At 30.4% G+C, this 19423-nt stretch overlaps 2 protein-coding genes across 2 annotated transcripts in view; both read left to right on the forward strand.

Annotated features, from left to right (window-relative positions):
* The window catches only part of LOC132748454 (hsp90 co-chaperone Cdc37-like), a 34574-nt gene extending 28839 nt beyond the window's left edge, over nucleotides 1–5735 (forward strand). The window contains exons 8-11 of the mRNA XM_060738073.1: nucleotides 952–1067; nucleotides 1819–1939; nucleotides 2810–2878; nucleotides 4197–5735. Of these exons, the coding sequence (XP_060594056.1) occupies nucleotides 952–1067; nucleotides 1819–1939; nucleotides 2810–2878; nucleotides 4197–4409 (519 nt within the window). The 3' untranslated portion in view covers nucleotides 4410–5735. The remainder of the gene's footprint in view (nucleotides 1–951; nucleotides 1068–1818; nucleotides 1940–2809; nucleotides 2879–4196) is intronic.
* A 6745-nt stretch (nucleotides 5736–12480) lies between these two features.
* Nucleotides 12481–19423, forward strand: part of LOC132748455 (prickle planar cell polarity protein 3-A-like) — a 66557-nt gene continuing 59614 nt past the window's right edge. The window contains exon 1 of the mRNA XM_060738074.1: nucleotides 12481–12638. Coding sequence (XP_060594057.1) covers nucleotides 12525–12638 — 114 coding nt within the window. The 5' untranslated portion in view covers nucleotides 12481–12524. The remainder of the gene's footprint in view (nucleotides 12639–19423) is intronic.

A 19423-nucleotide genomic window follows, 5' to 3' on the forward strand; every position in this document is an offset into this window, starting at 1 on the left:
AGCTTACTCAATATGAGAAGGTCTGCTTATATTTACCGCTTAAAACACAAATTAAGGATGGGATGAAGAATAAAGAAGCAGTTATTTAATATTTATATGTTTGAAATTGTGTGTAGATATGATGTAATGATGTTGATATAATGCTGTCCAGAATTTTTGCTTGCATTGACTGAAATTTTAATTTTGGTCTACAAAGTCTGTGTGAACAGACAATTTTTCAAGTATTGTCAATCAGATATTATAATTTCTCCAAAGATGGTACTTGAAACCCACCTGCACTAGAAATTAAAGAAACCAAAACAGTCTTCATCCTCATTTTTTCATGTACACAGATGGGTGTTGTATTAAAGATATACTATGCTCATGGTTGAGTGAAATAATTTTATCACAGAAATTTATTGAAATTTATGAAATTCTTACTGAAAATCTCTAATTTGAATAAAAAGAATGTTAAATGTAAAAGAACTATGTATGGGAAGCTGCATTCCCTATAGTCCATTCTTTAAAAAAACTGCCAATTTTATAATGACACTATATATTATTGTGGCTTCTTATAGTTTGCAGAGTTTAAAACATATCTACTTTGTGTGTAATTGAAACATGTTGATTTTATTTTTACAAAGAGTACATCAATTTTTAATATTTTCAAATATCAAATTTGAGCAATATATATCTTTAAGTTCAGGAGAGGCCTGCATAGAATATTTCTTTTACAGAAGAACTTTGTGTCTTTTTGTGCCTTGTTTGACATAGTCAAAGCTATGATCAAAAACCCAAAAAGCCCATTGTGATCTGCTATATGGGCTGTTTTCATGGAGAAAACCTTTGATGTAAAGCCGAGAGCCGCCTCTTTACGACAAAATAAGGCACTTCTATTAAGCTCACAAATATTTTTTGTGTTATAAATATTGTTTAGAAAGGATTTATCTCTTATATTTATTATATCTACAGAAACATGGCCTGATGGAACAAGTAGCACATCAGACAATTGTAATGCAGTTTATTCTAGAACTTGCTAAACAGATGGAAATTGACCCGAGAAGTTGTGTACGACCTTTCTTCTCAAGGTAACATTCCCCAATTATTGCATTTCTGTTAATCATGATACACTATTTATTTTTGGTGTTTTTTTTAAATTCTACAAACACTTCACTTGCGGAAAAATTGGTAATCACTGGTTAGTTATCCTGGAAAGTCAGTTAGACTGACAGACCATCAAGATATGGCCAGATATTTGTAAAAATTGGTGTAAAAACCAGACATACACATTTAAAAAAAGTTTAATTATTATTCTATCTAACCTCAATCTTTTAGTAATATTGACTAATATTGTTTTGTCATATACATGTAGATATGCTTGTAAATATACATGTATATATTGTGTATGTTTGTTCATTAAATATGAATTAACAAGATTTATACAATCATGTACATGGAAAAACATCATATGAAAATGAAGAACCAGTATGAAATGAGAGGTAACTCAAGTAGTTGTCAAATATAGAGGTGGTAAAGTAACCTCCCTGGAAATAATACTTTATTAAATATATACTGCAAGCAAGTACACTATCAACAAAAACTGTATGTATAAAAAATGATTAATTTCATTGACTTTTAGTTTACAAATACATTGTATTTTTCACAAAAGTACTATTTAAATTGCAATTCTTTAAGCGTGTTTTGTTTAATTACACATTTACAGTCTTATTATGTTCTGGTTGATTCCAGGAATAGATTAAAGAATGTATCAATAAGCTCATAGCTTCCTACAACCTGAAAAAAATCTGAGTAAACTTAATGTTATTTATTATATAACAGAATAAAGATGGCCCAGAAAGAGTACCTGGATGCATTTAATGATGAACTAAATGGATTTAAAGGAAGAATTAGGGCAAGAGCTAAACAGAAAATAGATGAGGCCATCAAGGAACATGAAGAGGTAAATGTAATTTGTGGCTGGTAAATTTTTTGTGGTCTGGTTTTTAAGTCACATCGACACATGTAAAGGCCATACAGGGACTTTCAAACTTAAGTGGTGGAAGAAGACCTCCAGTGCCACTACATACATTATTTCAGGCACAAATTGGAACATGAGTAGAACCACTGACCTTCCATTAGGTAGTGATGAAGGGGAGGGGATATGCTGATAATTGACCTGATTCATTTTAAAGATATTCATAGATTTAATATAACAAGACCTTTTTTTTTTCTTCAATTGATGAAATATATGTCAATTATATGGTCAGTTTGGTTGAAGAAATAAAATTCACAAATATTTCATTAATCCCATCTATCCAAAAAGTGTGGCCCACATTTAAAAAAAAATCAGCAGTTTTACCAGCAATTTTATTCAAATTGATTGATTGCAAAGACGATTATAAAAGAAATTTATTCAAATTGATTGGTCACTTGCAAAGAAATTACTGTATTAAATGTATTTAAGAGTCAGTTATGGTTTATTAGATAATTTAAAGATCGGTTTTCTTAATTTTTTTTTTCTGAAAACTGGTTATTTATAAGTTGATTGTTTGTGGATGGATGCCAAGGTGTTAACAATTTCTACCATGCACAATTCCTACATTTCTGAACCAGACTTTGTCATCAAGTGTTTAATCACATACATGTATTTACATGATTTATGGTTTCATTATTTTTGGCAAAATAGGGATCCTGTGTTTCACATAATACTTTGGGAAATCCTAAATCACACATGTTGAGGACTGTGAGTCAAGAGTTTGCACATTTACCCAAAAGCGATATTTTTCAGTTTGCGAATAGCTTTCTTATGTTGATGTTTATGTTATTGTAGGAGGAGAGAAAGAAGAGATTGGGTCCAGGTGGGCTAGATCCTGTAGAAGTGTTTGACTCTTTACCTGATGTGAGTACTGCTAACATACTTTAACATGTTATATAACATTCCTACCATCTTTATTCTGATAGTGATGATAGTAATATAATAAGTATCTAATGAACCTATCAGGGCACTTGGTATCTTGTATTTAATTTCTCGAGAATTGAAGATTCAATTTGAGATACTAGTGTAGGCTAAATGCTCAAGATTTTCTTCGTCTGTCATCAACAAATGGTCAACTATTTTTAAAGTGTTTTTAAGATTTACTTCTACTTTATTTTCTCCATAATAAGTAATAAATTATCGTAAGACATTGCATATACTAGATATGTAGCATACTTTTATTAGTCCCCTACCGGTTTACCAGAGGGGACTTTAGGTTTACCCTCCGTCCGTCTGTCCGTCCGTCAGTCCGTCCGTCCACAAAACTGGATCCCGCGATAACTTGAAAAGTACTGAAAATATTTTTATGAAACTTGGTATATAGATAGCTGGCAGTATGGAGATTATGCACGTCTTTTTCTTTTCTTCCTATGTTGAAAATTCTGGTTGCTATGGCAACAAATAGGCTAAAAATATGGCAAATTTTACACATAAACTGGATCCAGTGATAACGCAAAAAGTACTGGAAATATTTTTATGAAACTTGACATATGGGTAGATGGCAGTCTTGAGATTATGCATGTCTTATCTGTTCTTCCTATTTTGAAAAAATATCAGTTGCCTTGGCAACAAATAGGCTTAAAACATGGCAAATATAACAATATTTGTGATAAGTCAAAAAGAGCTGAAATTTTTTTATGAAATTGCATCTTTAATTCAAGAGTTATCTCCTCTTTAAGAATTTTGCTTTTAAAATGTTATATTTTGGTAACAGGGATGTTTCAAATATTAACTTTAGAGTGTCCTTCAGTCCGTCTGTCTGTCTGTTCATAAAAACTGTTTCCTGTGATCACTTTTAAAGAACTTTTCCAACAAGTTTATTTAAAATAGAGAAAAATTGAAACATAAGTGAATGGCCAATCGCCCTTCAGAATGTTGATGGGGTTCTTACCGGTAGGGGACTTATGGATTGCTTGCAATACTATGATAATTGCTTGTTGTCATTGTTTATTGTTTTCACATTAACTGTCGTTAAAGGTAAAATTTAAATGAAACTAGAAAGAAACTGCATCTTCATAGGAATGAATAAAACAGTTATTCTTGAAAATATTGGTCAGTTATTGTGCACCAATCATTGCTGTTTCTTTATGTGTTTGGAAATAAAATTCGTTTAAACTGCTGTGCTATTTCTCCTTAATTTTTATTGTCATTTTAAATTTGGGTTTGAATAATCACCTTTCAGGAACTGAAGGAGTGTTTTGAAAGCAAAGACATTGCAAAGTTACAAGAAACTGTTTTAAAAATGCCGAAAGCTGATGCTGAATATCATATAAAACGATGTGTAGATTCTGGATTGTGGGTGCCTAATGCTCAAGATGCAGAAGGCGGGGAAGGGGAGGGGACTGAAGAAGGGGCGGAGCAAAAAGAGGAGGAGACTTATGAGGAGGTTGACTGACTAAAGAAGTGGAGACTGTGTAAAATATTGTAATTATTAGAATATACAGAATTGAAAAGTTCTGTAATAATGAAATAATAATCATCAAAAATTATAACTGAAAATTTTTTGTTGCGTTTTATTGTATGCTTTTACCACTAAATAAGTTTGCAAAATGGATTTGTGTTCAGTTTAATGTCTACCATTACAATACAGTGATGGAAATACACATAGCTTCAACACGGAACACAAAACTCTTTAAAAAATATGTGTAGCAGCATATGTCACAGTTTTCAATCACTTTACTGTCAACAGTATCTGAGTCAATTACAAATTTATACCATTTATTTATACATTTTGTACATGTACCATTTTATGAAAATTATTGAATACAAATAAAAACCATTTATATAATATCATTTCATTACACTGTTATTGAATGGAAAGATTGTATATCAGAAATGTTAGAGCTCTAGTTTAGTTGCATGTTATGTTGATGTTATAATTGTTTTTTACTGGTGAAGTTTCTATGATTTAGTTTAGTTTTTATAGTTGTAAGATTTAGTTGGTTTAATACAGGTAATTGTGAAAGAATAATTTGCTGTCAGTCAATTAATGTCTGTTACATGTTATTGAAATTGTTATGACCATTTTTCAGATCCTTTTAAACTTGTCTTTGTTACAGTATGCTGATTTTCTTGTCAGAGTAAGAAACAATTTTCAAACTGTGTCTCTTAAAATGGCAAAGATATACTCTCAGTCAAACTTTTTTTGCTCAGAGGACCCATACAAATTTGTTTTTTGAGATCAGAAATTCAAGCTACCCGAGGTTGAAGTGATATCATGTATTGTAGTAATTCAAGCTACTCAAGGTTGAAGTGATATCATTTATTGTAAGATCTTATTTTATGGAGGTTACATCAGTTGAATTTAAAATAATGCCTACACAATTCTTTGTGAGGTTTCCATTTGTCGACTACATCATTTAATATAAATATTAAGAATTATTGCCAGAACAATACGTACTTGTGTTATCAATTGAATGTAAATGGTACACTGTGTTAATCTATATTCATGCATATTGCAACTGGTTGTGTTCGATTGAGTAATAATTTTTCAAACATGTTGAACAATGTTATTCAACTATTTACATGCTGATTATGGAATAATTATTATTGTAAATTGTGGTCTCATACAAAGGTTATAGCTGGATGTAATTATAGGCATAATAAAATGTTCAAGAATCATTCTATAAATAGATCATGTTATAGTACAATAAACATTATATGAAAATTACCAGGGAAAATAATATTTATTGATGTCTGCTTAAATGTGTGTTTATCAAAATCTTTTCTTGCCAAATATTTATGTATTTTGCTTGGCAATTGTTTTATCTTTTTTAAGATTTGATGATAATACTAAAGAAACTGGCATTTTGTTTTAATTGTAACTAAAATTGGCAAGTAGACAAACACCTCTCATTTTATATCAGTTAATCATAATTGCCTTTATCACCATCACAAGGTGTTAAGAAACATATGACGTTGACTGTCACTGTACATTTTGTAATTGAAAGCAAGTTGAGCCACAACTATTGTTGTCAGTGACCAAAAAGATGTGATTTTCTCTACATTTCTGCAGACAAAGAGATCAGGTTTGAAAGTTCAAGCAATTTGTGCTCAGAACAATTTGTATTATGTCGGGGATTTTGCCAGGACCAAATAGTGAATTTGAGCGAGTGATTTAGCATTTCAATCTCCTGTCCAGTACCAACACTGTTGGTTTGCATTTAACAAATGACTGTATTATTTTATTTTATAAAATTCCTAAAGAAAACTTTATTTTGTGTTCAAAAAAACATGTTCACATATTATTTTTTACAGAAAAGAATGAAAAAATTTTATTGATTAGAACCTCATGTGTATTTATTATTTGATGTTAATTAAGGGAAATTTGGCTTTGTTTTATAGATTTTTCATGCTTTAAATTTTGAACTGTTTATTAAATTTTTAGGAGTTTTACCCTTTACCTTCTGGAACTGAAAATGATAAGACTTTGCCACTAGTATAGAGCCTGGCCTGTCTCGGCATCTGTGTAGTCTAACCAGGCTCTATACTGTAGGTACTTCAATTTTTGTTTTTGATATTGAAATCCATTACACATTGAATGAACTGTTCCAAATTAAAACAAGTCGGCCTGTAATTCATTTCACAAATTCAGCAGGTTAAATATAAAGTAATTAAAGGTAAAATTTTGCAGCCAAGGCTGACTTTAGGTTAATATACTGGTGGCATGGACAAGTTATATTGTGGTTTTCATCAACTCTTAACTAGTTAAATTTATGCTGTTTCAAATTTGGAAAAGTCCATTTGAAGTGTAAGGGATATTGATATCTAAAGTACAAAAAAGTTACCAACGGTATGGATCTTGGTTAGACAATGAAAGCTATATGTATGATTGTGGTCAGGCTTGCTTTCAGTTTCAGGAAAAAACTTTAAGGCAATAATGATCTGAACAGGAATATAATTTGAATTATGTGTCAGCAATTTTCATGTCCTTGTACAGTCAGAAGGAAAACAAATAGATTATTTTAGAAACTTGCATGTTTATTGTGATTGTAATCCAATATTTATTAACCCTAAATATGACTGTAAGGCAAACTTTAATATTCTGTTCTACATTGACATAACTCGTTCATATTTTACATTATATTACAGCAGTTTTACAATTAACATAACTCGTTCATATTTTATATTATATTACAGCAGTTTTACAATTAACCCCGAGATATAGCCAGGAAGAAGACATGTAAACTTACTGTTACACTTCCGTCTAAATTTCCCTAAAAAAAGTCAATCACTTTATCTTCCTCTTGCATGGTAAAAAAAAAGATGACAATAAATATTATAGAAGAGATTTGTGTACATGATATCATGCTTTTCTATCATACTGTAAACATGTGTGTATTGCTGTGCTCTTTTCTTCAAAGGAACTTTACTGAGGTCCAAAGCCTGAAAATAAAATTTTAATTTCATACATAGATCAACAGGGGGCTTTCTAAAACAGAAAGATATGCAAAGATAATTAAAAAAAAATATACTTGGAAATAAATTGAAAATCATATTTTTGTGCTATTCAGGGACCAATTTAAGTGAAAAAGAATTTAATTTTGCATATTTTTTCACAATAAGAATCATTATTCTGAAAATATAGTTTGAGCAAATAATCTGAAATTTGGCACACAAGTTATTTATCTAGACCTACAGCAAATGGAGCATTAATCTCGAAAAATTATTCCCAGTCCTGTCATGTCAGAAAACCTCAGTTAAGTCCTTTTAGTAGAACCATCACATCATCAGTGGAGAATTAGTTAGTTATTTATTTACATGTATAAAGAAAATTACCTCAATACTTAAAAATCTACATAAATATTAGTATAAATATTTATCTTGGGAGCCAATAGCATTTTATACTATTTTAAGCTGTATGCATTTCAACAAGAGTCATTTTGAAGAATGTTCCAGGAAAGAAAAATATAGGTAACTTCCTAATTTGCTAAAATTATTCATTGGTATGCATTTAGGGTCTTCAGTAATCACTCATCAGTTATAAACGTATGTGAAATGTTTCCAGATATTGATAATAAAATAAATAAAAAGTTGTATCACATGGTACTGCAGCTCTACAATTATTGTTTAAAATTTCTAAGAGAAAAGGAAAATTGGATAAGTTATTAAAACAGGTAACCTCTGGAAATGTAAACTCCTTTGCCACCAGCATAGAGCTAGGACAGCATGCAGATCCATGCAGTTTAGCAATGCTATATATACTGATGGCTGACGAACCTCCTATTTTCCCTTTGGTTAGCTCAATAGGTAGAACATTAGACTATGAATCGTGTGATGTGGGTTTGATTCCTGCATAGTGCAGGTCACTTTTGATGTGATTGATCATGAAATCCATTCTATGGTCTTTTGCACTGTACCTCTGCTCTGGCATGTACAGAGTTTCAGTTCCTTGCGGAAGTGAAGGCAAATAGTACTGGTAGAATGCTTGAGTATGCCCAGGAACGATGCAGTGGCTGAACTGTGCTCTAGTAAATTTAATGTGGTTACTGCCTTGATCCGGAGTGAAAATTATCAATACCACCACCACTTCCTATTTTCATCTCAATACCCCCAAAATTGATGATTTTGGAAACTGGACGTGTCCATTTAAGAAATGTAGCAGGTTATGGAGATAGCATTAATCGGTATAGAACCAGGCCAATATGCAAATTCACATAATTTATCCTGACTACACTGTCAGCTGTTTAAGTTTTTTTTATATTTATAATGTCTTAAATTTATTATGTATAGTCTCTGAATTTAAAGCTGAGAAAGTCAGTTACATAAATTTCACATTAGAAGGGTTAAAGGCATCTTCTTATGTATTACAAATTCTCAGCATTTTATTTCCTTTTCATGTTTGATGAGACATTATTATGTAGGTCTGTAGGATGTAATATGATACTGTTAAAGTGTGAATTTGACTTTATACTTGAACCAAATTCCTTTGACTAGTGTTAAAAATGTCTTTGTGTTTATTTTGATTTCCTTTTCTACTTAAAATACATATATCTCTGTAATGTCCTTATTCATTGTGACAGATTTGTAATGAAATTATATATGTATTGGTGTTGTTTTGTCTTTATACTCCCAAAAGAATTAAGCTGCTATTTTATTCACCTCCGCTTCTATCACTTGTTTATTGACATTTTAGACATTTGGTGTTACTTTATGTAGACAGACTTCTATCAGGGTTGACTGGGTCACCTGCCTCTTAGGCTAAAAATAAATTTGTAAGGCCATGTTTTTAACATTGTCAAAGCAACATTCAAGAATATCCATACTTAATCCATAGCTTTTAAAACTAAAGAAAACACTTAAAGTATGAGCTGCCATAATTTGTGGGAAATATTCTGTGGTCAGGACCTCTATGCCTGACCTCTAATTGCTTGCCACTTAAGTTCAAAACTTGCTAGGAATGTTGAAATCTTTTCATGTTAAGACCTTGTTTACAGAATGATGGTGGCTACAGTAACAAAACTACAAGTTCTTGAAATAAATAAATATGTGAAATAGCATAGGTTTTCTTATGTCAGTAAAGCTGTTATGTTGTCTTTTGAATTTAAATGTGTTGCTTAGTCTGAAACAGTAAACTGTTGACATTGATGTTAAAGGTCATACTGATAGTGACCATATTATGGTTTTGGGTTTTGGTTCACTAATTAAAAAGATTTTATCATACAGCTACCGAATCTAGAGAAATAGATGATCAGACTATGAACAAATGTCTTGTTTTATTTTCTGGTTCACAGGACATATTAATACGAAGTACTGTAAACCTTAAGTTGCTACTTTATGACGATTATACTGATCTTAAAAACACAACAAACTCATTATGCAAAATCATAACAAATAGTCCAATAAGAAAACGTCATGTATTTGCAAGACATGCCCCTCACCGCTGTGGATTTGAATATCGACCGTGACTTTGGATTCTTCCATTTGAGGAAGCTATCCAGCTAGCTTACTGAACATTGGTGGTTCTACTCGGGTGCACATTCGTGTTTGAAATAATTCTTGGAAGGGCACCTGAGGTTCTCCAGCACCAGTAAAGCTGGAATGTCACCATAGAACCTATAGTTATTACTGTGTTGGTGTGACGTAAAACATGATCAAACAAATATTTTAATATGCATGCATGGTTAAAGACTATATCTAGATGCTTTTACAGTACAAATGTAATAAACTATGACTTGTGATCTTGGTAATCTATAGAGGTAACTGTGGTAAAAGTGAGTTAATGTATACTATTCTTCTGAGGTTGATTAACTATTTAGTCAGCAAATTTAACCTACACAAAATTTAAAAGTAATACACTTCTTGATTAACACAATCAAGATTTGGAATATATATAATCACAGGTTTGAAATATATAATGATACAGAAAATCTAACCACTTTACAAATCACTCATGAATGACTTGTAATTCAATTTAACAATATTAAGGAGTGTGTAGTATTTAATTGAAATATTTCAATATTTTCAAAGGGATTGGGACAATTTGAATAAATAACATATTTTTGAAAGCTTTTATAAATATGATTTTTTTAAACATTTAATATCTTAAAAATTAAGTTGTCTCACTGAATGTAATTGAGACTTGATTAAGTCAGTATATAAAGAAAGACAACCTGTCTGTCTGTATAATGTTAAGTCAAGAAATTTGTTGCAGTGCATTAATAAGGTCATGTATTTGAGGTGTATGCAACAGTTACAAAAAGAAATGTAGGCAGAATGAAAACTGTATAATAGAATTTATATAATCTGCATGATTAGAATAGAATAACAGAAATATAAAGAAAAACAAAATGGGGTGGGGTGGGGTAAGGGTAACCATAATCCCTTAACCAATCTAAGATCATTTTTATAGCAGATCTTCAACTTGTGCAGGAGTCTGACAAATATTATTACTAGAAGTTTATTGTTTTTTTTTTTTTCATTCTTGGACAAAATAAAAAAAAATCATTTCTATTAAATATTTGTGTTTTATCTTTATAGTTTATTGACATTTCATTAGAATAGGCTATCTTTCAAAAATAATTGGCATAATCAAATCATATTCAAGGGCAGATAACTTAAAATCAACCTGACCGCTTAAGATGTGTCTGTTATCATATTCTAAGATGATCAAGTTTTGAATATACAAATGTATTCTATTCTACAGTTTTTACAAATCGACAGCATTATTAATGAATAGTCAATTAAATCAAACAATTCCTCCAAAAAGATAAAGATTTCTTCCTCTATTTTTGTTTGAATTTTATAGACATTTCCAAATGTAAATGATATATATTTTTAAAAAAAAGGAAAGAAAACTCGACATGTTTTAATTACTGCTTTATCAGAATGAATTGTAAATTTCATTTAAAGCACACATGGGAATCATGTGATCTGATCACTATAGTACAGTAATTGATAGGTGTTAGATAACATTTGTAAAGGGCAGACAAGGCCAAAAGATAAATGTATTTTAATTGATTGTCAATTGTACTTGTTTTACAAACAATTTAAATAAAATGTGTACTATCAATTTGACCCATTCATCAATAATCTTAGGTCAAACATAATCTAATATAGCTACAATACACCTGTTTTACAGCAAGATTTAGATTAAAACTTTAACTTTAAGAAGATCAAGTGTCATATTGTATGCTTGAATGCTTGTAGACATAAAGACATAAACTAAACATTGTGCTAGACTTCTTTAAAAAGTTGCCCATCTTAAAAAAACCCCCAAAAAACATGACTGATATACTGAGCAAAGGAATGTTATGAAAAAAAGAAATGAGGGAAGCAACAAATGAAATGTAAGTGCACTATTTATTGTGTGTATGGTGAAGGGTTTGACCCATTTTACAAACATTTTTAATACTGTCAAACCATTACGCCTAATTTTAACTGTCATTTTTACCACGGAAAATATAAAAGCATCACTTTCGATAGTTTGGACTGATTTTTTTGCTTAAACCTGGAAAAAGAGGTTGCCTGTCTTTGACAAGTCTAATTACATGTAGTTGGACTAGGCTAATATGATCTCAAAGAATTTTGTTAAAGTCTACATTTAACCTATAGAAAGGAGGTCGGAAACAAGATTATTAATTTTCAATATTTAAAAGAAAACAAACTACCACCATACTTTGCTAAAGGCTATATGTATTCGCTACACCATAATTTATATGTTTCCATTTGTTTCAAGTCATTTCAGCAACTAAAAAGATATATTTTGTAGTTAAGTTTATGCAAGATTGTAAGTAATTAAATTGACATGCATTTTAATCTCTTTTTTCTTCTTCAGAAAACTTGGTAGACTGATTAAAATATTAAACAGATCTGAAATTCTGCAGAAAATTTATAATTTCAATATCTAAATGTTTATGACATGCATTGAACAAAGCTACAAATAATCGCTACTATTTTATCTATTTAACTCATAGGCTAGTATTTAATAAATACAACTCCGCTCCAGTGTATGATTAATTTTATGTTATACGTATATACATGAATTTTAACACGGCATTTTGTAAACAACATGGCGACGGACAGAGGGACAAAGGCAGCGCTGGCTGCAGAAGGGGAGTTTTCTAAGTTTTTACACGAACTAAACCAGTACGAGTTCATGAAAGTATATGATAATGAAGATGAGGTAAGACTAATGCATTTTTATTGATTGACAGGTGATGACAATCATAATGACATGTGCACTAATTAGTTGACACGAAAGGTGTGCACAACCGTAAATTAGGTCCTAGTGTACTGTACATAGAGTCACAGTACCTGTGCTCGACCAGCCCAGTGCTCGACCAATACTTCTATTTGTGTATGATTTATGCATTAAAGTGAAAAAACCCTGGGAGTTTGTGTGTGCTATTTGTACCTGACCTGTAACCTCTACACCATGTACAAGTACTCTAAGTTTGGTAGAAGATTGACCATTTTTCAGACAATATTAAACAGTACAAAAATACAATTCTATAATACAAGTAGTAGTAAAAACTATTTAAAACACTGAAATAATGATAATTTAGGGCAAATGTGGACAATACTTTGTTAAATTGCCTTTACTTTTATGACTCCAATTGATTTCCATAGGAAAGGTGTTCAAAAATTATCAAAACCCTGCTTTCCATAAAAGGCATGTAAACAAATATGGCAGCTGTACGGAAAAAAATCGGGAACACACCACTTAAAGCGTAGACAATTTGTATATTACACCAATTATCACACTTAACTATGTTTGCAGAATGATTTAGTAAAAAAAAATATGGGAATAAGTAATCTCAAACACCCCAGTATATGCAAATTCCAAAACTCTTATAAACACTTTATTTGTCAATGTATAGCATTTCCTTTGTATCATATTTGCTCTCATATTTTCATCTATAGACACTAAAACATAAATGTTTCAAACTATTTTTGAAATAGAATTGTTGAACTTAAAAAGTCATATCTGTTTTTAAGAAATAAAAGTTCTGATAAAGATAAAACCACCTGGTCGAGCACTGGTTTGGTTGTCTGAAAAAATATAGTGGTTTTATACCCTATATACAACTCCGTGGTAAATTGTATCCTAATCTGTTTTATTAAAACGCTTTAGCTTATTGTGAGTTTGAAAGGTCCAGCTTTGTAACAAAAATAAGTTTCCCAGCAAACCTTTTGTTCTGAAAGAGTTTTTATGTGATTTTGTGAAAAACTGGTTGAGCACTGGTACGGTGACTCTACATTAACACGTGATTGTCACTGGGAGTAAATTCAGAAGTTGAACATGCACAAATGTGCACATGCCTGTTATATGCAGTTGATATTTAATTAAGGTTTTTACATTCCTTTAAATGTCTAAAGTTTTGGAGGCCTAACATGTTTTTCTTAATATGCATTGATCCAGTGTAATTCTAGCCAAAAATATTAAATGCATTGTGTATTAGGTTTTTATCATAGTTTTTGATGGGCAATTAAGCCAGTTACTTTGCTTTGCACAGAAGTAAAATTATCAAAATTCAAAGTCTTGTTTATTATAACTATTAAAGGACTATGACATTGCATGATTCATCAGATTTTTTTGGATCATGAGGCATATTCATATTTCATGTTATCTAAACTGTATCCATGATCAAATAAATGTTGGTAAAATTAGACTGTTTGGTGTGCAGAAAGTTTTATGTTACGTGGATCATCAGTGTTATTATGTGAAGTTTTGATATTTTTGTATGTTAACTGTTAAATCTAGTAGATTATATATTGTTATTGTTAAAAAAAGTGTTTTTAAAGATTTTTTTCTTAATGCTTTTTATTTTTTTCTATTTAGTCTTGATATTTAAAAGTTTGATAAGTGTATGAAGTGCTTGTTTTATTATTATTTTCTATTGACATTATAAGCTGAAATATTATATTATGTTAAGGAAAAAGCCAGTATTTATTCTTTCACTTTCAACTAAAAGAAACCAACAAATGGCAGCCTGACCCTATTAATTTTCATGAGCAAATTTCAAACATTTTATTTTTTCAAATACATGATGTTAATATATTGTGTTTACTTTCCCAAAATATAACAGAATTCTATATATAAATTATTGCCTGATTGACTCTAATTATTGAAATATTTTGATTTTTTTTAATGGTTATAAGGTACTTGTCTGAATTTAAAGCAGACTGTCCACTTCCCGTCTTCAATTATCTTTAAAAAGAATGAAATGAAGTGTGTCCAGTTTGTAATTATAAGCTTTCAATTACCCTAATTTAAAAATGAAATGGGACTTGTGTAAAGTAATAAGAAGTGGTTTACAATCACATTTTTCGGACAAACCAGACCCAAATTTGCATATTGTTAAATTTGTCTTTGGTAAATATATGGCGTTTACTTATTGGACATGTTGGAAACATGACAAACTTTTCTTGTCTTAAATAAACCCTAAAGAATTAATATGTGAACCAGCATTCAACCATGCATTGAGTGGTAACAAAATAACATTAGAGGCTATAATTCATTTGTCAAGTGCTAAATTAAGAAGAATAAATGACAACTAATTCCATGAAATTGGAGAAAATAAAAGCATTGTAAAAATGTAACATTATATTCATATATCAAGTTTTCTTCTATCATAGATTGAGGCGATGCATCAAATACCAGATATTCTCACAATGATATGATATCTGTCTTATATTATATATATATATGTCAATCTTAAATGCACTCGAAAGGCCTTTGGAGTACATTATGTTGGTCTTATATTTTTGCCAATTAGATCATTCCATTATAATTTCAAATTCTTCATTTAATAGGCACCAACTTTTTATTAAGTACTATCCTGTTCAGTCAACAAATCATACTTGCTGTAAGTCGGTCAGTGTTTGTTATTGAGTCTGTATAAATTCAGTTATGGCTTCCCCTTGCCAGACAGATCTAATTTTTCATAAATGTTGACTAACACTGACCTATATACTTAAGTTAAAATAACTTGACTTCTTCTAAGTTGATCCCAAACAAATAAAATGTAATACAAACTCATGAATCAATATATGGTTGAGAGGAAGAAGAAGATAATGTTTGATGCAAATTTTTCTTTTCTTTTTTAAGCTGATTCTCCTTTGTTTTCTCCAGGAAAATGTTAATTTATTCCAAGACATTCTAGAGCATTACCTAATTAATTTATTAAACGTGAAAAAAATAAGGAAAATTTCACTTCAAATACATCATAAAATTTTTTTATATCATTGGTATATACTCCAACTCTGTATTATACATGCAACTCTATTACCAATGTATTTTCAATATTTCATCATGTGTGGTCATGCATATGTTGATGTAAAAAATCTTTGATCTAATTCAACATTATCAATAAGTCTGCTTCATTATTTAGTTCATCAAAAAAATTCAATGCAGACATAAAGTAATGTTAATTTGTAGATAATACAGGGTCCCATACTGCACAAATAACTTAATGTAATACTTTACATTTTTCCTACAATTTGTGCAATGTAAAATTGGCCAAGTATTATTTTTTTCCCCCCAACACCAAAATTATCTCTGTTTGCACATTGTCAGCAGTAATCGAGAAACAACAGTCATTATTGTTGTGCACTTACAAATCATGTGTCCGTGAATAAATGCGTGAATAAATGTGGTAAAATGCATAAATGAATGCACTGTAGTGTGAGGTTTACAGCTTTTATACTCATTCATGATATAACAGAAATTTTAAGGTTTATAATGATCATTGATCAAAAACTGGTTCAGATTAAAGAACTTTACAGTAACATTAGAATTTATCCCATTTCATACATTTATGTTTAATTGACTTTTGGACCTAGTGGACTTAGTTGTTCTTTTTTCAGTTATTTCAATGTAAAAATGCTACATTGTAGCACTGCTGACCAGTTTCCAGTCTTTTATGACTAAAGATGTCAAAACTTTCAAATGCAGACTTAAAAAAAAATGAAATGAAGTAGTTGTATCTTCCATTTTTGAAAAGTCTATTATTAATTCATAGCTATGGTCAATTTTATTGACAGCAATCTTTGTCGGTTATTCGTGAAATTTAGAAAGTTAAAGTAATTGAGCCTAGTCTGCATGATGATGACTCAGATGTGCAGTCACTCTAGTCTTCAAGGTTATACAACATTTCTCTTCCTTCGTCTCAAATCTCTAGATTTTCATTGATCAATATTCATCTGTGCGGGTTTCTGACCAATTAAATACCCGAGTTTGATTTTAGAATATTTCCTTACAACTTTAAACTGCTGGCACAGGCTTTGTAGTTATTAGTTCCTCATTCTAAAGGTAAAAAGTTAAATATTTAAAAAAAAGAAATAAATTTTTCCAAATTTTCAGTCACTTAAATCAAATTAATGTGAAATATTTTTAATGAGATTTAGCTTGAGGGTACATTTTACTACATAAAACTATAAACATGTAACACTTATAATATTGTCAAACACTAGCCACATCTCTAATTTCTCACTTGGTTTATCATCCACTTTAAACTTAAAAGATGCAAACAATTTGGCTAATGATGTTTGATAAAAGTCCCCACTAAACCCAAAGTTAAAGTAGCGCGCCTCCAGATTCATGCTAATTTTCATGAAAATTTGAAAATGTATTTAACAGTATAATATTGTGAAGTTACCAAAAGAATACAATTTACACATTATCAATGGCACTTACAACCCGTAAATTACGATAAGATCAAAATATGCAAAAATTATTATGAGTCTAGCCCTTACTGTGTTTAAAGTAACACAGTAGAAATATACTGGTTTCCTAGCAGTTTCTGGCCACAAATCGCACTTTTTAACAAATAAAATAAAAATCAGTCTACGGAGGGGTACAAAACTTTGACAGGACAAAGTTAGGTACCTGTCCAGCATTGCCATGTGCTTAATGTTGCACTTTCATTTTACTTTTTAATTTGAATATAGGCCTGAAACGTAACACCTTTTTTCACCTTTATTCAAAAATTCATAGCAGTTTTCCGGACCTTTTTTATTTTGAATATAATTCAGTACCATAAAGCAATGTTAAGATGGTTTTACAAGACAAACAGAACTTCCCAACCTTGTCCGTGTCGTCTGCAACAATATTTTCCGAAGTATTGATTTACCTAAAATGGGGTCTTAGTTATTGCGCATGGATACTCAAACCAGAATTCCCCAGGTGTTACTTATTTTTGAAAGTCGCAAGTTCTCTATGTAACTTTAAATAACAGACAAAACTTCAAAACATATAAATTGTTGTACTATTTTAAATGCTGTTTAGCATTGAAAACAAAAGTCTCTCTGATTGACGAAGTAATGTGGATGCCTTACTGGTAAAAATAGACTGTACTGGGCGAAGATGATAAACGGCCGGAAAACTGCTAGGGGACGGAAACTGCTAGGAAACCAGTAGTTATAAATACTTAAAAATCAGCCATTAATCGCACATAACATGTAAATTATTACTGGAATTTTGAATCTTTATACTTTTTCTAAAATCTCAGTAAATTTTTCACAGGTTTGATTTTATCAAAATATATTTGCTCATCTAGAGGTGTGCAGCTTTAAATAAAAAGAAAAGAAAATTAAATAAAATACAAAATAATTTTTCATCCCACTATATTTCAATATCTTAATTCAGATTCAAAGTTGATAAATCGTTTTTCAGCAATTGTATATCAATATGCTGTATTTCCCATATGTTTAAACTGAAAAAGTTAGAACTTTTTTTTCAGTTGTGAATGAGTTACAAATATACAAATACATGTATTTTTGCAATTAACTCTTAACAGTGTTACATCTTTTGTGCAAATGTAACTTTTACAAGCACAAAAACCATCAGTATTTACTATAAAAAGGTTTTGGATATTTGAGAATACAAGAATGCATATCTTTGCTGTTATTTGATCTCTGGTTGCAATTTGTAAATTAACAAAGAATCATTCATTATAGCTTTATAGTTGTTTTTTGTTTTAAAGTTCAAAGTAACAGAATCCAAAAATGTTCCGGCTTTTAAGTTCTTTTGTTTTTCAGTTCAAGGTTTTGTCAACAGTTGATAAGCAGTGCAAATATTTTAAAAATGTTTCTGACATCAACCTTTAATAATTCTCTGTTTTACATCATGTAACTGGTGTTCTTTCATTTTTTTTTAAAGAAAATCTTCCATTTAAGATCACTTACATCCAGTTGGTTTCCTGATTAACCAGTAACCTGTAGGAACTAAAGGCGGTAAACACCTGTATAGACCCAGGCCAGCCTGAACATCCGCAAGTTTGACCAGGCTCTATACTGTTTGTTATTTAAGTTTTTTATTTTGATATTGGAATGTTTTAAATTTGGAAACGGTCTGTTCCAAATTCTAAGAACACAAATTCAGGAGACTCAGGGTTGAAGTCTGGACAATTTTCATTATGTTTTGTAAAACAATTTTATAATCTAGGTTACAGCCATCTCAAATAATTATCTCAAGATAAATCTTTCTTGTGTTTTTTTTTTCTTCCTATTTGTAATAGTCTATACATATCAACTGTTTCATTTTTTACATGTTAGTATAATGTATAAACATTGATAGTGGAGCAGTCTGTCTGACAGGCATTTCTCTCTTCTTCTTTTTTTTAATTTTTTTCCTTGCAAATTATTTTTCAGTGAAAGTATGTAAGTGTATTTTTATTTTCAGCTAGTTCAGCATGAAAGTGCTACAACTTTTGATTGATAAGACTGGTTGTGTTAAAACCTTGAAGTGTATTGGAGCCACTCTTAAGTTTGCTTCCTGGAACTAACCAATACTGGTGTCATGTATGGAAACATTATAGTCATGTCATATATAGAAAAATGGTCATATCATATATATTAAGGAAACATGGTCGTGACATATATGGAAACAGGGTTATTTCATATATGGAAACATGGTCATGTCATATATGGAGACATGGCTGTGTCATATATGGAAACATGGCTGTG

The sequence above is a fragment of the Ruditapes philippinarum genome, unplaced genomic scaffold (genome assembly GCF_026571515.1).
Source record: "Ruditapes philippinarum isolate M1 unplaced genomic scaffold, ASM2657151v2 ctg1209_1_1_1_1, whole genome shotgun sequence".
In the NCBI taxonomy this organism is placed as follows: domain Eukaryota; kingdom Metazoa; phylum Mollusca; class Bivalvia; order Venerida; family Veneridae; genus Ruditapes; species Ruditapes philippinarum.